The sequence below is a fragment of the Cucurbita maxima genome, unplaced genomic scaffold (genome assembly GCF_002738345.1).
Source record: "Cucurbita maxima cultivar Rimu unplaced genomic scaffold, Cmax_1.0 Cma_Scf00091, whole genome shotgun sequence".
NCBI lineage: Eukaryota > Viridiplantae > Streptophyta > Magnoliopsida > Cucurbitales > Cucurbitaceae > Cucurbita > Cucurbita maxima.
The window spans coordinates 310,922-329,050 of NW_019272107.1; the positions used below are offsets into that span (position 1 = coordinate 310,922).

General features: G+C 37.5%; 4 protein-coding genes and 1 long non-coding RNA gene across 6 annotated transcripts; 3 read left to right on the forward strand and 2 right to left on the reverse strand.

Annotated features, from left to right (window-relative positions):
- Positions 1 to 1,083: 1,083 nt before the first annotated feature.
- Positions 1,084 to 2,842, reverse strand: LOC111472895. Its single transcript, XR_002715505.1, has 2 exons — positions 2,753 to 2,842; positions 1,084 to 1,950 (listed from the first exon to the last, which is right to left on the reverse strand). It is a non-coding gene; the product is annotated as an uncharacterized LOC111472895 (long non-coding RNA).
- Positions 1,385 to 3,216, forward strand: LOC111472878 (squamosa promoter-binding-like protein 7). The gene is made up of 3 exons (XM_023118470.1): positions 1,385 to 1,947; positions 2,042 to 2,163; positions 2,717 to 3,216. Exons 1-3 carry the CDS (start codon positions 1,406 to 1,408, stop codon positions 3,142 to 3,144), a joined length of 1,092 nt encoding a protein of 363 aa, XP_022974238.1. The 5' UTR covers positions 1,385 to 1,405; the 3' UTR covers positions 3,145 to 3,216.
- A 1,261-nt stretch (positions 3,217 to 4,477) lies between these two features.
- On the reverse strand, positions 4,478 to 7,088 carry LOC111472882. Of its 2 annotated transcripts, none has more exons than XM_023118479.1 (4): positions 6,944 to 7,088; positions 5,884 to 5,978; positions 5,433 to 5,683; positions 4,478 to 4,923 (listed from the first exon to the last, which is right to left on the reverse strand). In XM_023118479.1, exons 2-4 carry the CDS (start codon positions 5,886 to 5,888, stop codon positions 4,775 to 4,777), a joined length of 405 nt encoding a protein of 134 aa, XP_022974247.1. In that variant the 5' UTR covers positions 5,889 to 5,978; positions 6,944 to 7,088; the 3' UTR covers positions 4,478 to 4,774. The 2 variants fall into 2 exon arrangements, with proteins under 2 accessions (XP_022974247.1, XP_022974246.1); XM_023118478.1 differs by having other exon boundaries at positions 5,433 to 5,700; positions 6,944 to 7,087.
- An 831-nt stretch (positions 7,089 to 7,919) lies between these two features.
- LOC111472905 (pentatricopeptide repeat-containing protein At1g02060, chloroplastic-like) lies at positions 7,920 to 12,548 on the forward strand. Its single transcript, XM_023118496.1, has 5 exons — positions 7,920 to 8,120; positions 8,202 to 10,255; positions 10,383 to 10,504; positions 11,026 to 11,323; positions 11,424 to 12,548. Exons 1-5 carry the CDS (start codon positions 8,032 to 8,034, stop codon positions 12,389 to 12,391), a joined length of 3,531 nt encoding a protein of 1,176 aa, XP_022974264.1. The 5' UTR covers positions 7,920 to 8,031; the 3' UTR covers positions 12,392 to 12,548.
- Positions 12,549 to 13,217: 669 nt separating this feature from the next.
- LOC111472874 lies at positions 13,218 to 18,075 on the forward strand. Its single transcript, XM_023118467.1, has 8 exons — positions 13,218 to 13,444; positions 14,188 to 14,317; positions 14,787 to 15,066; positions 15,173 to 15,301; positions 15,384 to 15,433; positions 16,012 to 16,109; positions 16,190 to 16,477; positions 17,411 to 18,075. Exons 1-8 carry the CDS (start codon positions 13,394 to 13,396, stop codon positions 17,891 to 17,893), a joined length of 1,509 nt encoding a protein of 502 aa, XP_022974235.1. The 5' UTR covers positions 13,218 to 13,393; the 3' UTR covers positions 17,894 to 18,075.
- The last annotated feature ends 54 nt before the right edge of the window (positions 18,076 to 18,129 follow it).

Consider the following 18,129-nt stretch of genomic DNA (forward strand, 5'->3'; position numbering starts at 1 on the left):
AGCTTGATGGAACATCTTCATTTTTTTTTTTTTTTTCTTTCATTTTTTTTTTAAAGATTATATAAATATCTCTCATTTGTTTCATTAAAAGAAACACTATAATCTGAGTACATTTGCAGTTTTATGTTCTTTTTGGGTAAAATTATAAAATAATAATAATAATAATAATTTTAGAGATGATGTACGTACACGTGTCAAACACCCACTTGACTTGCAATCCCAAATGCAAAATTACGATTCTCTCCTTTACAGCAACAACCTTTCACATTTGTTATCCAAAATCAGATGGGAGAGATCTTTGGACATGTACTCCCAAGATATACTTGTCTTTCCATGCGTTTTCCGCCGTACACGTGGCAGAATCCTATCAGATCATGTCTCTTCTTTGGGCCCCAAAGATCTCTCCCCTTTCCCTTTCTTCTTTACTCCTAAATTAAATTAAAATTAAAATTTAGTTTTTTTTTTTACTTATATATTTGTGTTTTGTAAATTAATAAAAATACTGTTTAACATTATAATTTATTTAAAAAATATCCTTAAATTTTTAAAATTTTGAATTTAAAAAAAATACTCTACCATTATAGGTAAGTAATTGGTTTAAAAAATACCCTTAAATACTCTTAAATCTTTTACCGTCTTTCAAAAATAAACTTGAAGTTTCAAAAGTTACATTGATACCCTTAATTTTTTTTTACACAAATCAAAAAAATACATTTACCTTAGTATGTTTAAAAAATACCCACAAACTTTTAAAAGTAACCTTTATACTATTTACCTTAAAAAAAAAAAAAATTACCATCACCATTTCATAGATTATCTAAAAAGGTTTTAATGTTATTCTGAAAGATTCATGAATATTATTTAAACATAGTATATTTTTTAGGTTTTAAAAAATATTTAAAAGTGTTTTTGATTTTTTTTTTAATTAAAGGTGTTTTTGAAATTTCTATTAAAAGGCATTAATAATTTTTTAAAAATGTTTTTTTTTTTAAAAAAAGGATGGGGTAGAATTGAATTAGGTTAGATAGTTTAAGTATAAATTGTAATTATTTTTAAAAATACTCAACAATTTTTTTAAGTCAATAAAAATAAAAATACAATATTTAAAAAAATAATCTCATAAATACATATATAGTAGGAGTGGTCACAATCACAATCTCTGCTGTGTTTAGGAGATCTTGATATGGATCCCACCTTCTACACGGGTATGGCCCACCCTCTTCTCTATCCGTTCTTCACAATCACAATTTTTTTTAATCTTTTTTAATAATTAAATTAAAATTTTCACTTATTTAAAATTTAATTCAAGTATTTTTAGCCCTCTGTTTCCCTCTGTCTCTGTCTCGGTTTTTTCCGACACCACCCTCTTCTTTACTTATTTTGGTATAAATTCCCCCAACCCCTTATGCCTATTTCTTCGCCCACCATTTCTAACCTCTCTTCTTCCTTTCCTTCTTTTGCTGCAGTTCTTGCAGTTCTTGAGATGGAGATTTGTGGCAATTTGATTGGACAGTCCAATGCTGGAAGAGACCAAACTGCCAACCCCACTAACGTTTGGGAGCACCTCAATTCCTCTCGCTTCCACTTGGATTGGGCCACTGCCAACTCCACCCACGGTGACGCCCACCAACACCACCAGTGTCTCTACGCCGGAGATCACCATCAGGGCGGCCATTTCCACCGGGACCCATATCTCATGTGCTTGAAGCTCGGCAAGAGGCACTACTTTGAGGACGCCACTGCGCCGTCCGTCGTGGGGAAGAGAGGGAAGCCGTTGTACAGTACAGTTCCGATTAGCGTTCCTCGGTGTCAAGTGGAAGGGTGTCATGTGGCGCTGGTGAACGCTAAGGACTACCACCGTAGGCATAGGGTCTGCGAGATGCACTCCAAGGCTCCCAAAGTTGTGGTTGTTGGCTTAGAACAGAGGTTCTGCCAGCAGTGTAGCAGGTGCTGCGGAATTTCAAAGAATAATTTCGACATTAATTCCATTTTAACACAATTAATAACAATAACAACAATAACAACAACAATTGGGTTTCAGGTTTCATGTGATTTCTGAGTTTGATGATTCAAAGAGGAGCTGTAGGAGGAGATTAGCAGGGCACAATGAGAGACGAAGAAAGAGTTCTCAGGAATCTGTAGCAGCAAGGAACTGGTCCGGAGGTACCCAATTCCCTTATTTTTCATTTCAACTCGTATCAATTCATATCAATCAACAATCAAAAATGTGTTCTGAATCATTGTTTTGATCAGTTACTGATGGAAGTACAAAAACAGACAGAAAAAAGAGTATGGAATTTGAACTTTTTGTTTTTTATACAATAAAGCATGCTCATGAACAGTTATGAATATAGCAATTCAACTTTAAGAACCACACTTAACCCATCGCTTTACAGAACAGTTCTTATCCCCAATTCCTAATTATTATCTTTTGTTCTTATCCCCAACTTTAAGTAGAAAGCCGATTATTTAGTTTCCTTGTTCAACATCGAAGTCTGAAAATCAGAAAAGGACTGCTTTTAATATTTCCAAAATTGATTTTATGAACTTCAAGTAAAAGCTGTGATTAAAATGATTTTTAGTTTCCTTGTTATTAATTATTTCGAAGCTAGGGTTCTCTATTTGAAGTAAAATTCAGAATGACGATCGTTTGTTATTCAATCGATTATAACGGAAATTGAATCAATTTTGCCCTAAAAATTGGGGGAAATTGCAGAAAACAAGTCGAGGACAGGTAAGATTGCATACATACCATCGCCGACGGGACGTGCTCTCTCTCTTCTGTCATCGAAGAACGAATCATGGGAGACCTCATCGGAGCTATCGCTGAGGTCGAGCGCAGCGCTCCGAGAACTGATAGCGGAGAATCGCGCGGCCATTCTGGCTCGGCAGCTGAATCTGGAGAGAGATTGGCACTCAAACCACACGAGGACGGCGGATGATTTCGGCGGCGGCGTTGGATTGGAACAGAGTTGGGAGAAGATGCATGATGGACATGGCGGTGCGCACGTTACGCTGGACCTGATGCAGGCGCCGAGGACGGCGTTTGGGTTGCTGTCTGTGAGTGGGAAATCGAAGGAAGAAGATGAAGAATGTCGCGAGTTATGGAATTCCTTTCACGATCACGACTCCAATGTTGTTTAAAACTATAAACTTTTGAATCCTTTTATTATAAAATAATAATAATATTAATTGATTAACTAATTATTTGGTTAATTAAGACTCTAATATGAAACAACAGATAATTATTATCACTCTGAACTTGTTATCAAGTTAAGTAATAATCTCATCGGCATAAGCCTAAGTAAATAATAAAATATAGGTTAATTTAATAAAAATATCATTTTGTACAAAGAAATATTTCTAAAATTTCAATATTTTCAATAATACATTTAAATTAAAAAAAAAAAACTTAAAAACACTTTTTTTTACATTAAAACAAGTTCAAAAAAGTAAAAAAAAACTTTCTACGGAGATATCCGTTAATATTTTGTTTCAAAAATGCCTTTTAAGTTTTCAAAATTTTATTTAGTTATCAAACTTTAACTTTTTTAAAAAAGTAAAAAAAAACACTTTTACCGTTATTGCCACTAAAAAGTCGGTAGATAATTTATAAAGTTTCGGTAGACGATTTTTTTCTATATATCGATGGTAAGCACTTTTAAAGGTAAAGGTGTTAATGTTACCTTCAAAATCTTATGCATATTTTTTAACCTTTTTAAATTTAATATTTAAGTTTACAATTTCTATTCAAAACTAATATTTTTAGAGTATTTTTCAGATTTTTTTATTGAAACTTTTCAAATTTTATTAGAACCTAATACAATAAATAATATATAATATATAAATTTCGATTTCAAGAATGGATAGTTAAATTACTGTCTCACAATTTGTTAAATTATAATAATAATGATAATTAAATAGGCTAAATATTTTTTTTTACAAAAATACCCATAAAATTAAGTATACAATAATAATATTCAAATAGATTCTATTCAATATAGTTTTGAAACATTTCTAAAATTTTAAAATTGATACCGCAAATCTAAATTTTAGCACTGAAATAAGATCAAGTTGACAAGAGTTAAAACATTTATGCGATGTTTGAAACAATATCAAAAATCATGATCAAGAGAGCATTTTTCACATTATTGTTTCTAGAACTCTAGGAAACACTAGTACAATACTATAGAACAAATTCTGTTTAAGAAGCAACATCGTTATAACCCAAGTAAATAAGGACAAACGACAAACGCCTTGTTCCAATAGGATAAGGTGTTAGGAATTACGAACCTCCACAATAGTATGATATTGTCCATTTTGGGCGTAATCTCTCACGGCTTTACTTTTGGTTTCTCCAAAAGGCCTCTAACCAATACCAATGGAGATGTATTCCTTAGTTATAAACCCATGATTTTTCTCTTCATCATTCTTTTCAATAATCCTCAACCGAATGAAGCTAAAATTGTAATGCAGATACCAAGAATAATTTAGAGAGTACGTGTTGTTAATATACTGTTAATATACGCCAATCAGATAAGTCCAGAATCCCATCAATCTAGGAGATATGATCTATGATAATGCTACCCAGCATGCACAAGTAAATGAATAATTAAAACAGTAACAAGTGAAAAGATGATGTACTTGGGATGTATTCAACGCTTCCAGGAGAATCAGCCCTCCATCCAAGCCACAGCAACAAGGATCCTGGACGAACGCAATATCCATCTCCTTATTCATATTGGAGTAGGAATGGCAAAATAGATAGGCAAAATCATTTGGGTTTGTCTGTCAATGTCACTAAAGCCTTGAGCACCCCGGGACTGATCTTGTCAGCGAGGACCCCTTTTTCTGAGATCAGAAGGGACTGATCTTTTACAAAACTTTGCAATTTCTTTGCCTCAAAATCAAGTTTCGACTGATCTGCCATGTGAAAACAATAATGTGTCTGTCAAAATAAAGTGAAAGCTCTACAAAGTACAAGTGAGTGAATGTTCCCAGTGGCAAATTATAGACTGACTACAACCGGTAGGATGATGAAAATTACACATCGGCTAATTTAGGAAATGATCATGGGTTTATAATCAAGAAATACTCTCTCCATTGGTATGAGACTTTTTGGGGAAGCCCAAAGCAAAACCATGAGAGTTATGCTCAAAGTGGACAATATCATACCATTGTGGAGAGTCGTGTTCGTCTAACACGAACAACACACCACCCCGGTCCCCCTGCTGTCCCATCCAACTTAAGAGAAACCTTTTGGATTATTCAACGTGAAACTTTGAGGATTTAATTATAGCCATTACAGGGAGCAGAATGAACATGGAATTGCAAACATTTTAATTTAGTCTAATGGATTATTTCCTAAAGAGAGCCATGCACCAATAAATACATAACATTAACAGCGTGAAATAAAATGTCCCAGTAATAACCTGTCTCCAAGATTGAATGAGCAGCATGAAATGGAACCCTGGCGAACACATCGGTTCCTGGGAACATCATCCAGGTGCGCTCATTAGAGTCATGGTTCCCGCAGGTAGTGCAAATCTCCTTCACCAATGGCCTTGTTTCAGAACCTCCCATATCCTTCATAATTGACTCAAAAGGTGATGGGACACTGGATTTTGTTGTCCGTGCTCGCCTCCTCAAAGCAGTCAACGCTTCTCTATTCCCATTTCTCACTCTATCATTTTCAACCAACTGACATTATAATCCCAAACAACAGTAGTCACTTCACCTTTTTGCTTCTCAAAGTTATAGAACAATTTCATTTCAACGATAGACAAGTTGTGACACTTCAATTTCAGTGAACGTCACAAAGAGGAGGAAATACAAGTCATCTCGTAAGCTAAGTTGCTAATTTTACAATGTTTTTACACTTACCTCATTGCGGGCTATAAGGAGACGCTCTGCTTCCGTTTCTAGCTCAATTAAGCTCTGTTGAAATTGTATCATTGTCTCGTTCATTTTATTCCCACCTAGAATTCACAAGTGAGGTCGTCAATAACATCCAAATAGGTAGCATGCAGAGAGAATGACTCCCAAAATGAATATGAAAAGTGCAAGTATTTTCTTGTGAAAAAGAGAGCTTCATTGAGGAAAAAATGAAAGAATACACGAGCATTCAAAAGGAACCCCAGTAAAGAAAGGGGTTCCAATCAAATGCAATGAGGCCTCAAGAATAATATACAAACAACCATGTCATCAACGCCCAAAGAGAATCATAGAATCTAGCAAGGGACTATATATAACTAGGAGACCTCCTCTCACCCCACAAACCCCACGAAACAGCGCAAACCCCTTGCCTGCTACAAGAACTTCCCAATCTTTTGAGAGGGCAGATGACGAATCGATCATCTCTTGGAGCCCTCTGTGTCTAGCAAGCTACAAGCTAAACACCTCAAAAAAAGAATTCCCAACTGTCCGAGCAAATTTACCACTCCAAATAATGTAAGTTGTGACTGAGAGAGAAAGATTGTCAAGTTCACACAGACAAACAAGAATCACCAGCTTCACTACTGACAACTTGTGCCATTAGCAATACTCTTCTTCGTCGCTCTCTCACCCAATTCCTAAAACCAATCAAACTTGGAAAGAACGAAAGAAAAAAATGTAATATTCAAGGAAAAGCATTTCGTCTCTTCAATGATATCCGTAGATTTTGCTCGGCGTTGCACTTGCACAGCATCAAGCAGAATACTTCTTCCCGCTAATATTCTCTAACTAAGATTGGGAAACAAGGATTGTTCTGTTTCTGTTCAATTCATATTGATTTGAATTGGATGGACGTTGTATTTGAGGATATGAAGGCCTAGAGAGAGAATTCTGGAACTTGAACAATTCTAACTGTACCTTCTAGTATTATTATTTCTTTGGTTAGGCAAGTCCTAATTTTAGTTTTTCAAATCAGAACAAACGATATAGATGGAGATTGAGAGAATACCAGAAGCAACAATGAACCACTGCAGGCCGCTAAGACGGACACGGCGACACTACGCTGCTGGATGGGAGGAGTAGCAGGCGTGAAGAGGAAGAAGAAGATGAAAGGGCCTAGGGCTTTCTCTTTCTTTGGTTTGTTATTTCACAGAGCGGGCTGAAACTGTGTCGTTTTGAAACCATGTCTAATTTTTATTACCTCTTAATAATATGCTATAAGAGAGAATTCTTTAATAGATTGTATCTATTCTTCGAGCTCGATTGATCGATCACACGTGGACATGCCCAATTATTTAGTCGTGGACGTGTTTACTGATTTTATTTGTAAGAGCTGCACCATTTGAAACGATACGAAATGATTGTGCGACACTTACTCTTGACTTTAAGTAAGTAAACAAACTCAAATTTGAATTATCAGTAACTAATATCGACCACGTTTGAAGTCGTAGTTGATGTTGGCTAGTGATGGTTCACAAGAGTAGTAGTCGATAGTCGACCATCGCACTACTTATGGCTAAGTGACTGTAGTTGCTAGTAGTAAGTGATGGACAACAACGACCTAAGGAGAAATATTTGGGTCATTTTTAAGTAATGTGAAAATTTTGAAAGGATTTGAAAGAAGCCGTGGGTGTGAATATTTGATCGTCGTTCAAGCTCGTTTTAGCATACGAATCATTAGTGGTGATTTGGTTGTTTGGGTTTATAGACTTGATGCTCGAGCATCAAACTATAGGCGTCATCAAAGGCATCACCACAACGTCACACACTCAACGAGGTTCATGCTAGACGCCCGAAGACACCCAGCTCCACTCCGCCTTGCATGTTTCATCGCGGGACGTGGCGGCTGACGGCAACGTTAGGGAGTCCAGAGACGTTGGCAGGACCTCGGAAAAAGTAATTTTAAATCCCTTCCCATCTTATTAAAATGAAAAAATGAAAAAATGAAAAAATGAAAAAATGAAAAAATGAAAAAAAATAAAATAAAAAATAAACATGGAAATTTGTGAAGCTCATCGGCAGGTTCTTCCATAATTTGACCTCGTAGATGCTCCTTAAGCTCTACTACATGCGAGCAAGAGTATAGGCTATATTCCAATGGCCGTCATTTCCAGTTTCAAGGACGGGGCGGCGGTTGTTTTTAGAAGGCAGTCATCAAACATGCATCGGCGTCTTCCGTCTCTCAGGTGATCTTTCGGAAAATCTCTCATTTTCATTCATCGGAGTTCTGAATTTGCATTATATTTTATACTGATTCTGCAAACCAGGTGCTATTCTTCTCGACTAACCGAGGCGGAAACCAAATCATCGAACAAAACCAAAAAGGCGAGAGACATGGCACGGATGATCAACTCTAAACCTTGGTCGAATGACCTTGAGTCATCTCTGGCTTCATTCTCACCCTCCCTCTCTAAAACCACCGTTCTTCAAACTCTAGGTTTCCTCAGAGACCCATCTAAAGCCCTAAAATTCTTCAACTGGGCACAAGAAATGGGTTACGCTCACACTGAACAATCCTTCTTCTCGATGTTAGAAATTTTGGGTCGCAATCGGCATCTTAATACGGCTAGGAATTTCCTGTTTTCGATCGAAAAACGCTCTCGTGGAGCAGTCAAACTCGAAGCCCGATTTTTCAATAGCTTAATGAGGAACTTTAGTCGAGCTGGACTTTTTCAAGAATCTATAAACCTTTTTACGACGATGAAATCACATGGGGTTTCCCCATCGATTGTTACATTCAATAGTCTTTTGACTATTTTGCTTAAAAGGGGCAGGACTAATATGGCGAAGAACGTGTATGATGAAATGCTTAGTACTTATGGAGTGACTCCTGATACATTTACATTCAACATTTTGATTAGAGGATTTTGTATGAATGGCATGGTTGATGAAGGTTTTAGAATTTTCAAGGACTTGTCTCGCTTTGGTTGCGAACCGGATGTTATCACATATAACACACTTGTTGATGGGTTGTGCAGGGGAGGTAAGCTTACCATTGCATATAATGTGGTAAAGGCAATGGGGAAGAAAAGCGTGGATCTGAATCCCAATGTTGTTACATACACAACTTTGATTAGAGGTTACTGTGCGAAGCGAGAGATTAACAATGCCTTAGCTGTTTTCGAAGAAATGGTCAATCTAGGCTTGAAAGCAAACAACATAACCTACAATACTTTAATTAAGGGGCTTTGTGAAGCCGAGAAATTCGAGAAAGTAAAGGAGATATTGGAGGCTACAGCAGTAGATGGAACGTTTTCTCCTGACACATGCACATTCAACACTTTGATGCATTGCCATTGTGATGCAGGAAACTTGGACGAAGCCTTGAGAGTGTTCGAGAGGATGACGAAGTTAAAGCTTCGACCAGATTCGGCTACATATAGTGTATTGATTAGAAGTTTGTGTGAAGGGAAGTATTATGAGAAGGCTGAGAACTTGTTAGATAAACTATTAGAGAAAAGAATCTTGTTAAGTGATGATGGTTGTAAGCCTCTTGTCGCTGCGTATAACCCCATTTTGAAGTATTTATGTGAAAATGGAAAGGCTAAGAAAGCTGAAACAGTGTTTAGGCAACTAATGAGAAGAGGAACACAAGACCCTCCATCTTACAAGACGTTGATCATGGGGCATTGTAACGAAGGTACATTCGAATCTGGGTATGAGCTACTAGTCTTAATGTTGAGGAAAGATTTTTTACCAGATATGGAGGTATACGAATCTTTAATTAATGGGTTTTTGCACACGGATAAGCCACTTCTTGCCCTTCAGACACTCGAAAAGATGCTGAGGAGCTCCCATCTTCCTGAATCATCTACTTTTCATTCTATACTTGAAAAACTCTTAGAACAAGGAAATGCATCTGAATCTGCTAGTCTTATACAGTTAATGTTAGACCAGAATATTAGACAAAATCTCGGTTTTTCAACTGGTTGCATAAGACTACTTTTTGAAGCCGGAATCAACGACAAAGCGTTCCAAATTGTTCGTATGCTTTATGGAAATGGCTATTCGGTCAAAATGGAAGAACTAATTCTTTTTCTTTGCAACTGCAAAAAGGTTATAGAGGCATCTAAAATGTTGCTATTTAGTTTAGAGAGTCATCAAGCTGTCGACATTGATGTTTGTAGTACGGTAATTTTTCACCTTTGTCATATTAATAAGTTGTCTGAAGCATTTGGTCTGTACTATAAACTGGTGGAGATGGGAGTCCACCAACAGCTAAGTTGTCAAAACCAGCTGAAAGTTTCTCTCGAGACTGGGGGGAAATTCGAAGAGGCCGAGTTCGTATCAAAAAGGATGGAACCACAGCTGAAATACAAAAGTTAGAAGCCAAGAGGGAAATGATAAGATTCCACTGTACACTGTTTTCTCTGTATAGCTCGATTGTCTTCGGTCTTCTTGCAAACTTGCTTTGTTACTTTTGATAATGCTATTGGTTAAATCATCAGCCAATGAGGTCGAGGGGACTACGAGTTTTCTCAAGCAGCTCGCTGAAGTTATAAGGAGTTGGGATAGACCAAATGGGACTTGGTTCTTTCTCAGGAATTTGGTGATTGGTGGCATTAACACGGTAGACACGCTTTTCCTTTTCCAAGCGGATTTTCCCGATTGTTTACTTAATTTTCTCTCCCATGCTGCCATTATTACTATCTAAATGATATACACTTACTTCCCTTTTCAGGAGAATTGGAAGTAATTTGTTGCTGGTGTAGGCTGATTAGTTTGCCCGCGGCCTCGGATTCAAAACAAGATTATGATCCACACTGGGTGTGAAAACTTCAAGATGGCTTGGTCCAGGATCCAACCTGGAATTTTCTGTCAGGAAAGCTGTATAACCTGAGCAACCTTACTTTCTTAAACAATGGAAAAGATGGCTTTAACTATCGTAAAATTTTGCGACGTTTCGTGATAAAAAAATATGGGGAGAGAAGTTAGTAAGAAAAAACACCGAGGTTCTTGGGCATGTGTTGTGGGGGTTCTATGTCATGCTTGTTGGGTGTGGATAGTAAGTTGGGATTTGGTTTTATGGTTTATGAAAAATGGGGAAAAGAGTGTTTTAAGTGATCACCAACTTCTCTCCAAGAAAAGTAGCTAATGGCCCATTTAAATTCTTCAAACTCTGTGATAGGTTTCATTCAGGTATTTACTGACAAAGGCTACAAACACATCTCATTTAAGCTCCCAAATATGTCAAAGATGAGTTGTGAAGGCCCGGCTAAGCTTGATCATGCTCGGGCAAGGCGTGTTCCAACGCCTGGGAAGGCAACAATCCTTGCAATAGGCAAAGCATTTCCTAGCCAACTTGTTCCTCAAGAATGCTTGGTTGAGGGCTACATTCGCGATACGAAATGCGTAGACGCAACTATAAAAGAAAAACTGGAGCGTTTATGTAAACAAAACTTCGTCACCTTGAATATATTGATAAATTCTTTGTTACTTCGTAGCAGCATTATGAGATTGAAGCAAATTTCTGTTTATTTTCATTTCAGGTAAAACTACCACTGTGAAGACAAGATACACTGTCATGTGTAAGGAAATCTTGGATAAGTATCCTGAGCTTGTCACTGAGGGCTCACCAACAATCAGACAGAGGTTGGAAATTGCTAACCCTGCAGTTGTTGAGATGGCCACTGAAGCTAGCAAAGCTTGTATCAAAGAATGGGGGAGGTCTGTTGAAGATATCACCCACATTGTCTATGTTTCTTCTAGCGAAATCCGCTTACCTGGTGGGGATCTTTACATTGCGAATCGCCTCGGTTTGAAGAATGATGTTGGTCGAGTGATGCTATATTTTCTAGGTTGTTACGGCGGTGTCACTGGACTCCGAGTTGCCAAAGACATTGCAGAAAACAACCCAGGAAGCCGCATTCTACTAACAACTTCCGAAACTACAATACTTGGATTTCGTCCCCCAAACAACGAACGCCCATACGACCTAGTTGGGGCTGCACTCTTCGGCGACGGAGCTGCAGGCGTGATTATCGGAGCAGACCCTGTGTTGGGGCAAGAATCTCCTTTCATGGAGCTGAACTATGCCATCCAGCAATTCCTGCCAGACACCCACAATGTGATTGATGGAAGACTTTCTGAAAAGGGTATAAATTTCATACTTGGAAGAGATCTTCCACAGAGAATAGATGAGAACATAGAAGAGTTCTGTAGAAAGCTGATGGGAAAGGGGAAGCTGGTGGAGTTTAATGAGTTGTTCTGGGCAGTTCATCCCGGCGGGCCGGCGATTCTGAATAAACTGGAGAGCACTCTGAGGCTGAAAAGTGATAAGCTTGAATGCAGCCGGAAGGCGTTGATGGACTATGGGAATGTTAGCAGCAACACTATCTTCTATGTCATTGAGAAGATGAGGGAAAAGCTGAAGAGAGAAGAGGGGGAAGAATGGGGACTGGCTTTGGCGTTTGGACCTGGCATTACTTTTGAAGGCATTCTCATTCGTAGCCTCTGATTTCTCCTCTACCTCTGCCATATGCAGCAAACAAAATGTGTTTCTTTACTTACTATTATGCTTTGGATTAAAATATGGTTGGATTGTGAATCAAAATAAGTGCTAATTGTGACTCTAATCGGTAGATTCGGTTCGAAAAAATGTTGGTTCGGTATGTCATAAGTGAGTCAATTTAGAACTTCGTTTCAAATACGCATACTATTATCAGACTCGAGATTCTAAAGTTTATTAAGAATTTTACATGTGCGCAGATATTGGTTTCTTTAGAGACCTATACGTGCATTTTAAACTCTCTAAAAAACGCTAGAAAATATCTTGGGTCATTGAGTTGAGCGTGGTTGAAAACTCAAAACTATATGTTTAGCCCGTTGAACTTTTTACTCCGCTTTAGAAGTGTTCGTTCTTTTAAGTTTGCATGTTTTTCGAGAACTCTCATAAATCTCATGTTATGTATTTTAACATATTTAAAAAATGTAAAATATTTATTTATTATATATACAACGTTCGTTTTATAATTTATTTATAATTATCCATTGACACCGGCACTTTATGAATATTTTCATCAATACATCGAAATTCTAGAAAATCTTGCAAAATATGAGAAGTTTTTTTACGAGCAAAACATAATGCTAAAATTTACAAAATATGGTAAAAAAAATGCTAAAATTTAGAATAAAATTTTTTATTCAACAATCTTTTCCATTGAATATTAAACGTTGTCAAACAATTAATATTCTTATCTATAAAAACTTTAGTATTAAATTTTGAAGATTTAATATCTAACACAGTTTTAATTGTATAGTATCGACAACAAAGCAATCTTTAGAGTACCACAGGCCTCTCCAAGCCATTTACTTTCCTCCTACGTAAATCACTACCTCACGGCAGCCTACAATCCTCGATCTTGATCCTTCCCCACTTTCTGGTTTCCATTGCGTAATAATCCTCTTAGTTCGTCAGCCGAAATCAAGCGGTTAATTGACGAAAGCGCACTTTTCTAGGATGAGGGAAGGTGGGGACACGAGAAGAGGGGAATCAGGCAATCCATCTGTGGTTAGTTATTGATTATTTGAATTGTTCTTGTTTCCTCCTTGCTGCAATTTGCGTCATTTATGGAATTTTCTTAGACGAGAAGTTGAGGATTTTTTTGTATTCGTACATATCATCAACTGCTTGAGACTGTTGAGTTTATGCGGAACATTTCGGAGGAGTTTATTGTATTTAGCAGTTGAGTATTTGTAGATTTAGAAATGTTTAGTGTTCGTGTTTCTAAATTGAAGTATTTGAAGCTTCGAATTGAAGAACCAGACAAGGGTAGGGCATGATTCATTCACTGAAATACTAAATTTTGTGACAAAAAATGATGCAAATGAAGGGCAAGTAGTGAAGATAACTATTAAGGGAAAGGAAATTGGGATTTCCATTGATGGATGAATCAGTTCTTGGAACCAATCTGCAGAGTGTTCATCAAAATGAACTTTAACATCATAAGCGGTTTAAATAATGTATAATTGCCTTTAAGAACTCGAATACAAATCCTAAATGATTTCTGTCATGTTTTTTATTCCTTTGTCAAGTCTGAAGTTGCCTACATGCTGGATTATTTGTTTTTTCCCTCGAAAATGCAATTCTTGTTTTGTTCAAATGGCTGTTTTATGTATTTAAACATGATGAAACGCTCGTCCTCTTGGTGAACTCCTTGGCTGATGGATAGGATATGGTCCTTTGTTGTGTTACTAACTTTATGGTGATTGATGTATTATTCGCTATGACTCTGAACAATTCCTCTTTATCAGACAGAGAAGGATGGGTTGGCTGAGGGCCTTATTCCTAAACTATTTAATTCTGTACCGGTTCTGAACGACGCTGCTTCATACGTGGCACAGACAACTTCATACTTTACTAGGTTTTTGTCTGATCGTTCTGGTATTTAACTTCCCTCTTATTTTGTATTTCTCAAAATTTTGCCGCCCTTGAATTTACCTGCTTGTGCACATTTCTTCTATGTTAAATGATTTCTTCGGTTTGAAACTTCTACTAACTTTTCAGATTTTGTTTATTTGATTGTTGATTTATTGACTTTTAGAGCCTTCTACAACCTGTTTGTACATTTGTGTGTGTGTTTATATAAAAATTCATTCTCCATTTCCTGGTAAATCCTATTCTTTGTGTGTTTACTTCTATGGTTCTTTTTATAGTTTCTTTGTAAATTACTTTTTTAGTATGAGTTACATGCCTGGTTCTAAGTGCCAATGATTTTATGTCTTACTCTTTTTAATAACCACTCGTTTTACATTTCCAATCATTCTTGCTACCTAGACTTGTCTATTCTTCTTATTATTTTTCTTGGGTATATTTCTAATTTGGTGACAGTTCTATGGTGATTTGGTCTCAGTTGATCCTAAATCAAGAGAACCCCGGAGTTCTGCTTTATATGAAGAGGAATTAGTGACGTTTCCTTCTGGAGAACCTGTAGCTACGACAGCCACAACCAGTGGAGATCGAAACTCTAGTGCTGCACAATCAATAGTTTCTGAATCACCCGAAGCTGCAATCGCAGCTCCTGCTGTACATTCTGAAGTTTCAAGGACCACGGTTGAAGATTCATCTGGCCACAGTAGTGGTCTCCAATTGTCGAATAATACTGGTGGGAACGGCATGTCAATTTTCCAAGGGTACTGTTTCTGAATTATAAGTTTGGGCTAATTTATGTTTAGTTTGATACATATAACTTAATTTCCTTTTCTGTTTATTTCATTTGTAATGCTCATTCTCATTCAGCCTTATCGATCGGGCTCTGAGGACAGTACGTGGATCTGCAGATGATATCGGTTGGCTTCAAAGGGCATCTGGAATGCCCCCGGTTGAAGATGGAACAGAGAGGTTTGTGGAAATTTTGGAAGACATCAGGTACTGTGAGTGATAGCTGCCGCTGATTTTCTACTAGTTATCCGGCATAGACTTAATTGTGCCTCCCTTTTCTTTCTATCAGGCATGGTATTCACAAATTACCTGATTCAGTGGTTTATTTGCTGGTTCCAGGTAATTTTTGGTTAACCTAATTTTATTAGTTGATAATTGACAGTAGCATGTGAATTGGACATCTGTCAATCATTTGGCCAAACTAAATGCCATTGCCCAAGGGCAGTATTGTAGACTTGAAGTCAGTTTCTTAAGTGATCGAATCCTAGGTTTGGAAACACAAAATCCGAGTTTGTTCAAGTGGTTGAACTAAAAGTGAGAGGATTGAATCTTCAATATTTTAGGTTTTGTAACAAAATTTAAATTATAGAAGTGTCGAAATGGAATTGTGATTGGACATGCTGAAACCCCCCAATCACTATAGTAAACAAGTAAAAGAAGTTCCAATTTCCTTGAGCTTACTCAAGCATTTACTCATCTTGGGCTAACGTGAGATCTGCTCAAAGACCTACCTACTGGTTTAGGTAAATATCTGGGCTCCCAGACGTAGCTTTAAGCCCTAGATTTCTTTGTTGTAAATGAATTTTAACAAGCAGTAAGGGAACATTTTATTTATTTATTTTTATTTTCGATGCTCCTGTTGCTTGCTCGAAAACATACTTACCTGGTTGGGCGGCTGTAATTCATGTAACTGGTAGGACTTTTCAGCAACCATGGACCACTGTATTTTGTTGATACAAAAACGAGATTCTCAAAGATGGGTCTGGCCTGTCATATTGCCAAGATTCATAGTGAGGTAGTTTTGTTTGCTTTTAAGTTCTACCTTTTATGTAATTTTTCTCCCATCTTGTTAAACAATGAAAGAACTATAATCAGGCTTCAGTGGAGAAAAATGCAAGAGAGATCAAAGAGTATGTTGAAGAAATATATTGGGGTGCTGGAAAACGTGTATTGATTCTTGGGCACAGCAAAGGGGGAGTAGATGCAGCAGCTGCCTTATCGTTGTATTGGTCTGATTTGAGAGAAAAAGTGGCTGGCTTGGCATTAGCTCAAAGTCCATATGGCGGTACTCCAATAGCATCTGATATCTTGCGTGAAGGACAGCTTGGTGACTATGTGAACGTACGGAAGCTTATGGAGATTTTGATCTGTAAATTGATCAAGGTATGCATAAGCAGATTGTTTTTCGAGATTCTTCTATCAGGAACTTGCAAAAATGGACTCCCTCTTTATAGACTAAATTCTTACACTTATTGTGAATTAAAGTTTCAGCTTACCTAACAAGTATGGATGTTTAAAAAGAAGAATAAGTAAAGAAAGGAAAAGCAAAGAGCCAAACAGACCAATAAGTAAAGTATGGATGTTTATTGTGAATACATGAGTGAAGCTAATGTCCCCTAAATTTCATTAGAGAGTTGGTTGTAAAGTTTACTTGATCCCTCAAAGCTCGCTAGTCAACGTGATTGGTTGATTTGTACTTGACCTTTTCCTTCTGGGTTTCTCCTCAAGGTTTTAAAATGCATCTCTTAAGGGATGTTTCCACTCCCTTATAAAAAATGCTTCGTTCCCTTTTCTAATTGACGTGGAATCTCACAATCCACCACTATTGGGGAGGACCAATGTCCTTGCTGGCACACTGTTCGATGTTTGATTTTGATACCATTTGTAACGGCCCAAACCCACTGATATCCGATATTTTCCTTCTTGGTCTTCCCCTCAAGGTCTTAAAATGCGTCTGCTAGGGAGAGGTTTTCACACGGAAGGCTTCGTTCCTCTCTCCAACCAACGTGAGATCTCACAACACTCGTATAGTGTATATGTTATAAAGTTGGGTTGCCAAATCATAATTCTTGAAGTGGTTAAGTTAATTATGTTCCACAACAAGTCCATCTGGCTGTTAGAACGGCGTGGAAGTCTTTGCTGAAATATGGAAAGAGAGAGTAGAAGCAATTATTGTTCTTTATCTTGATTGGGAGGTGAGTGGGTTAAGCTGGTCCCATCAACCACCTGGTCGTTATCTGTAGAGACATATAAAGGAAAAGGATTCAGATATGCATCATAAAAAGTTCAAATTTGATTTGTTTGCTTTCTGTGTAGGGGGACATGCAAGCTCTGGAAGACTTAACGTATGAGAAGAGGAAGAAATTTCTAATGCAGCACCAGTTGCCAGCAGAACTCCCTGTGGTATCATTCCACACCGAAGCCAGCATTTCACCTGCTGTTTTGGCCACCTTGTCTCGTGTTGCTCATGCCGAACTACCAGCCCCGCTCTCTACCGCGCAAGCTGCAAAACTCCCTGTAGTGATTCCCCTGGGTGCTGCAATGGCAGCCTGTGCTCAGCTGCTGCAGATCCGTTATAAGGAGAAGAGTGATGGACTGGTTACTTGCCGTGATGCCGAAGTCCCCGGATCCACAGTCGTGCATCCGAAACGTAAACTAGACCATGCCTGGATGGTTTACTCGTCTCTCAACAACGACACGTCAGAAGCAGATGCATCTCAGGTGTGTGAGGCACTTTTGACATTGCTTGTTGAAGTTGGGCAAAAGAAAAGACACCAATTGACGAGTAAAGATGAATGATAGATAGCATTGACAACGCCTCTGTTTTCATTTTTCTTCTTCTTCTCAAGTGTAATGAGCAATGGAATTTGTTCTGTATATAATTAGAGACTATTATAGACAGCAAAATTGTATAGAAAAGATTGAAAAACAATGTAAAGCGGGGCCGAATACGTTTTTAAACTATTTTTTTTTATTGGTTACATCGCTGTTGTCACACGCAAAACTAAATTATTATTGTTAGTTCGACAGTACTA

What these genes read in the sequence shown, in the direction of transcription:
- LOC111472878 (XM_023118470.1), top strand. Translation starts at nt 1,406, where the DNA reads ATGCCTATTTCTTCGCCCACCATTTCTAACCTCTCTTCTTCCTTTCCT. An exon ending in TTCTGCCAGCAGTGTAGCAG is followed by an intron (nt 1,948 to 2,041) that starts GTGCTGCGGAAT and finishes ATTGGGTTTCAG; the next exon opens with GTTTCATGTGATTTCTGAGT. An exon ending in AGCAAGGAACTGGTCCGGAG is followed by an intron (nt 2,164 to 2,716) that starts GTACCCAATTCC and finishes GGGAAATTGCAG; the next exon opens with AAAACAAGTCGAGGACAGGT.
- LOC111472882 (XM_023118478.1), bottom strand. Translation starts at nt 5,967, where the DNA reads ATGAACGAGACAATGATACAATTTCAACAGAGCTTAATTGAGCTAGAA. An exon ending in TCCTTATAGCCCGCAATGAG is followed by an intron (nt 5,701 to 5,883) that starts GTAAGTGTAAAA and finishes TTATAATGTCAG; the next exon opens with TTGGTTGAAAATGATAGAGT. An exon ending in TCATTCAATCTTGGAGACAG is followed by an intron (nt 4,924 to 5,432) that starts GTTATTACTGGG and finishes TTCACATGGCAG; the next exon opens with ATCAGTCGAAACTTGATTTT.
- LOC111472905 (XM_023118496.1), top strand. Translation starts at nt 8,032, where the DNA reads ATGGCCGTCATTTCCAGTTTCAAGGACGGGGCGGCGGTTGTTTTTAGA. An exon ending in ACCACAGCTGAAATACAAAA is followed by an intron (nt 10,256 to 10,382) that starts GTTAGAAGCCAA and finishes TTAAATCATCAG; the next exon opens with CCAATGAGGTCGAGGGGACT. An exon ending in AGAAAAACTGGAGCGTTTAT is followed by an intron (nt 11,324 to 11,423) that starts GTAAACAAAACT and finishes TTTTCATTTCAG; the next exon opens with GTAAAACTACCACTGTGAAG.
- LOC111472874 (XM_023118467.1), top strand. Translation starts at nt 13,394, where the DNA reads ATGAGGGAAGGTGGGGACACGAGAAGAGGGGAATCAGGCAATCCATCT. An exon ending in GGCATGTCAATTTTCCAAGG is followed by an intron (nt 15,067 to 15,172) that starts GTACTGTTTCTG and finishes ATTCTCATTCAG; the next exon opens with CCTTATCGATCGGGCTCTGA. An exon ending in TTGCCAAGATTCATAGTGAG is followed by an intron (nt 16,110 to 16,189) that starts GTAGTTTTGTTT and finishes AACTATAATCAG; the next exon opens with GCTTCAGTGGAGAAAAATGC.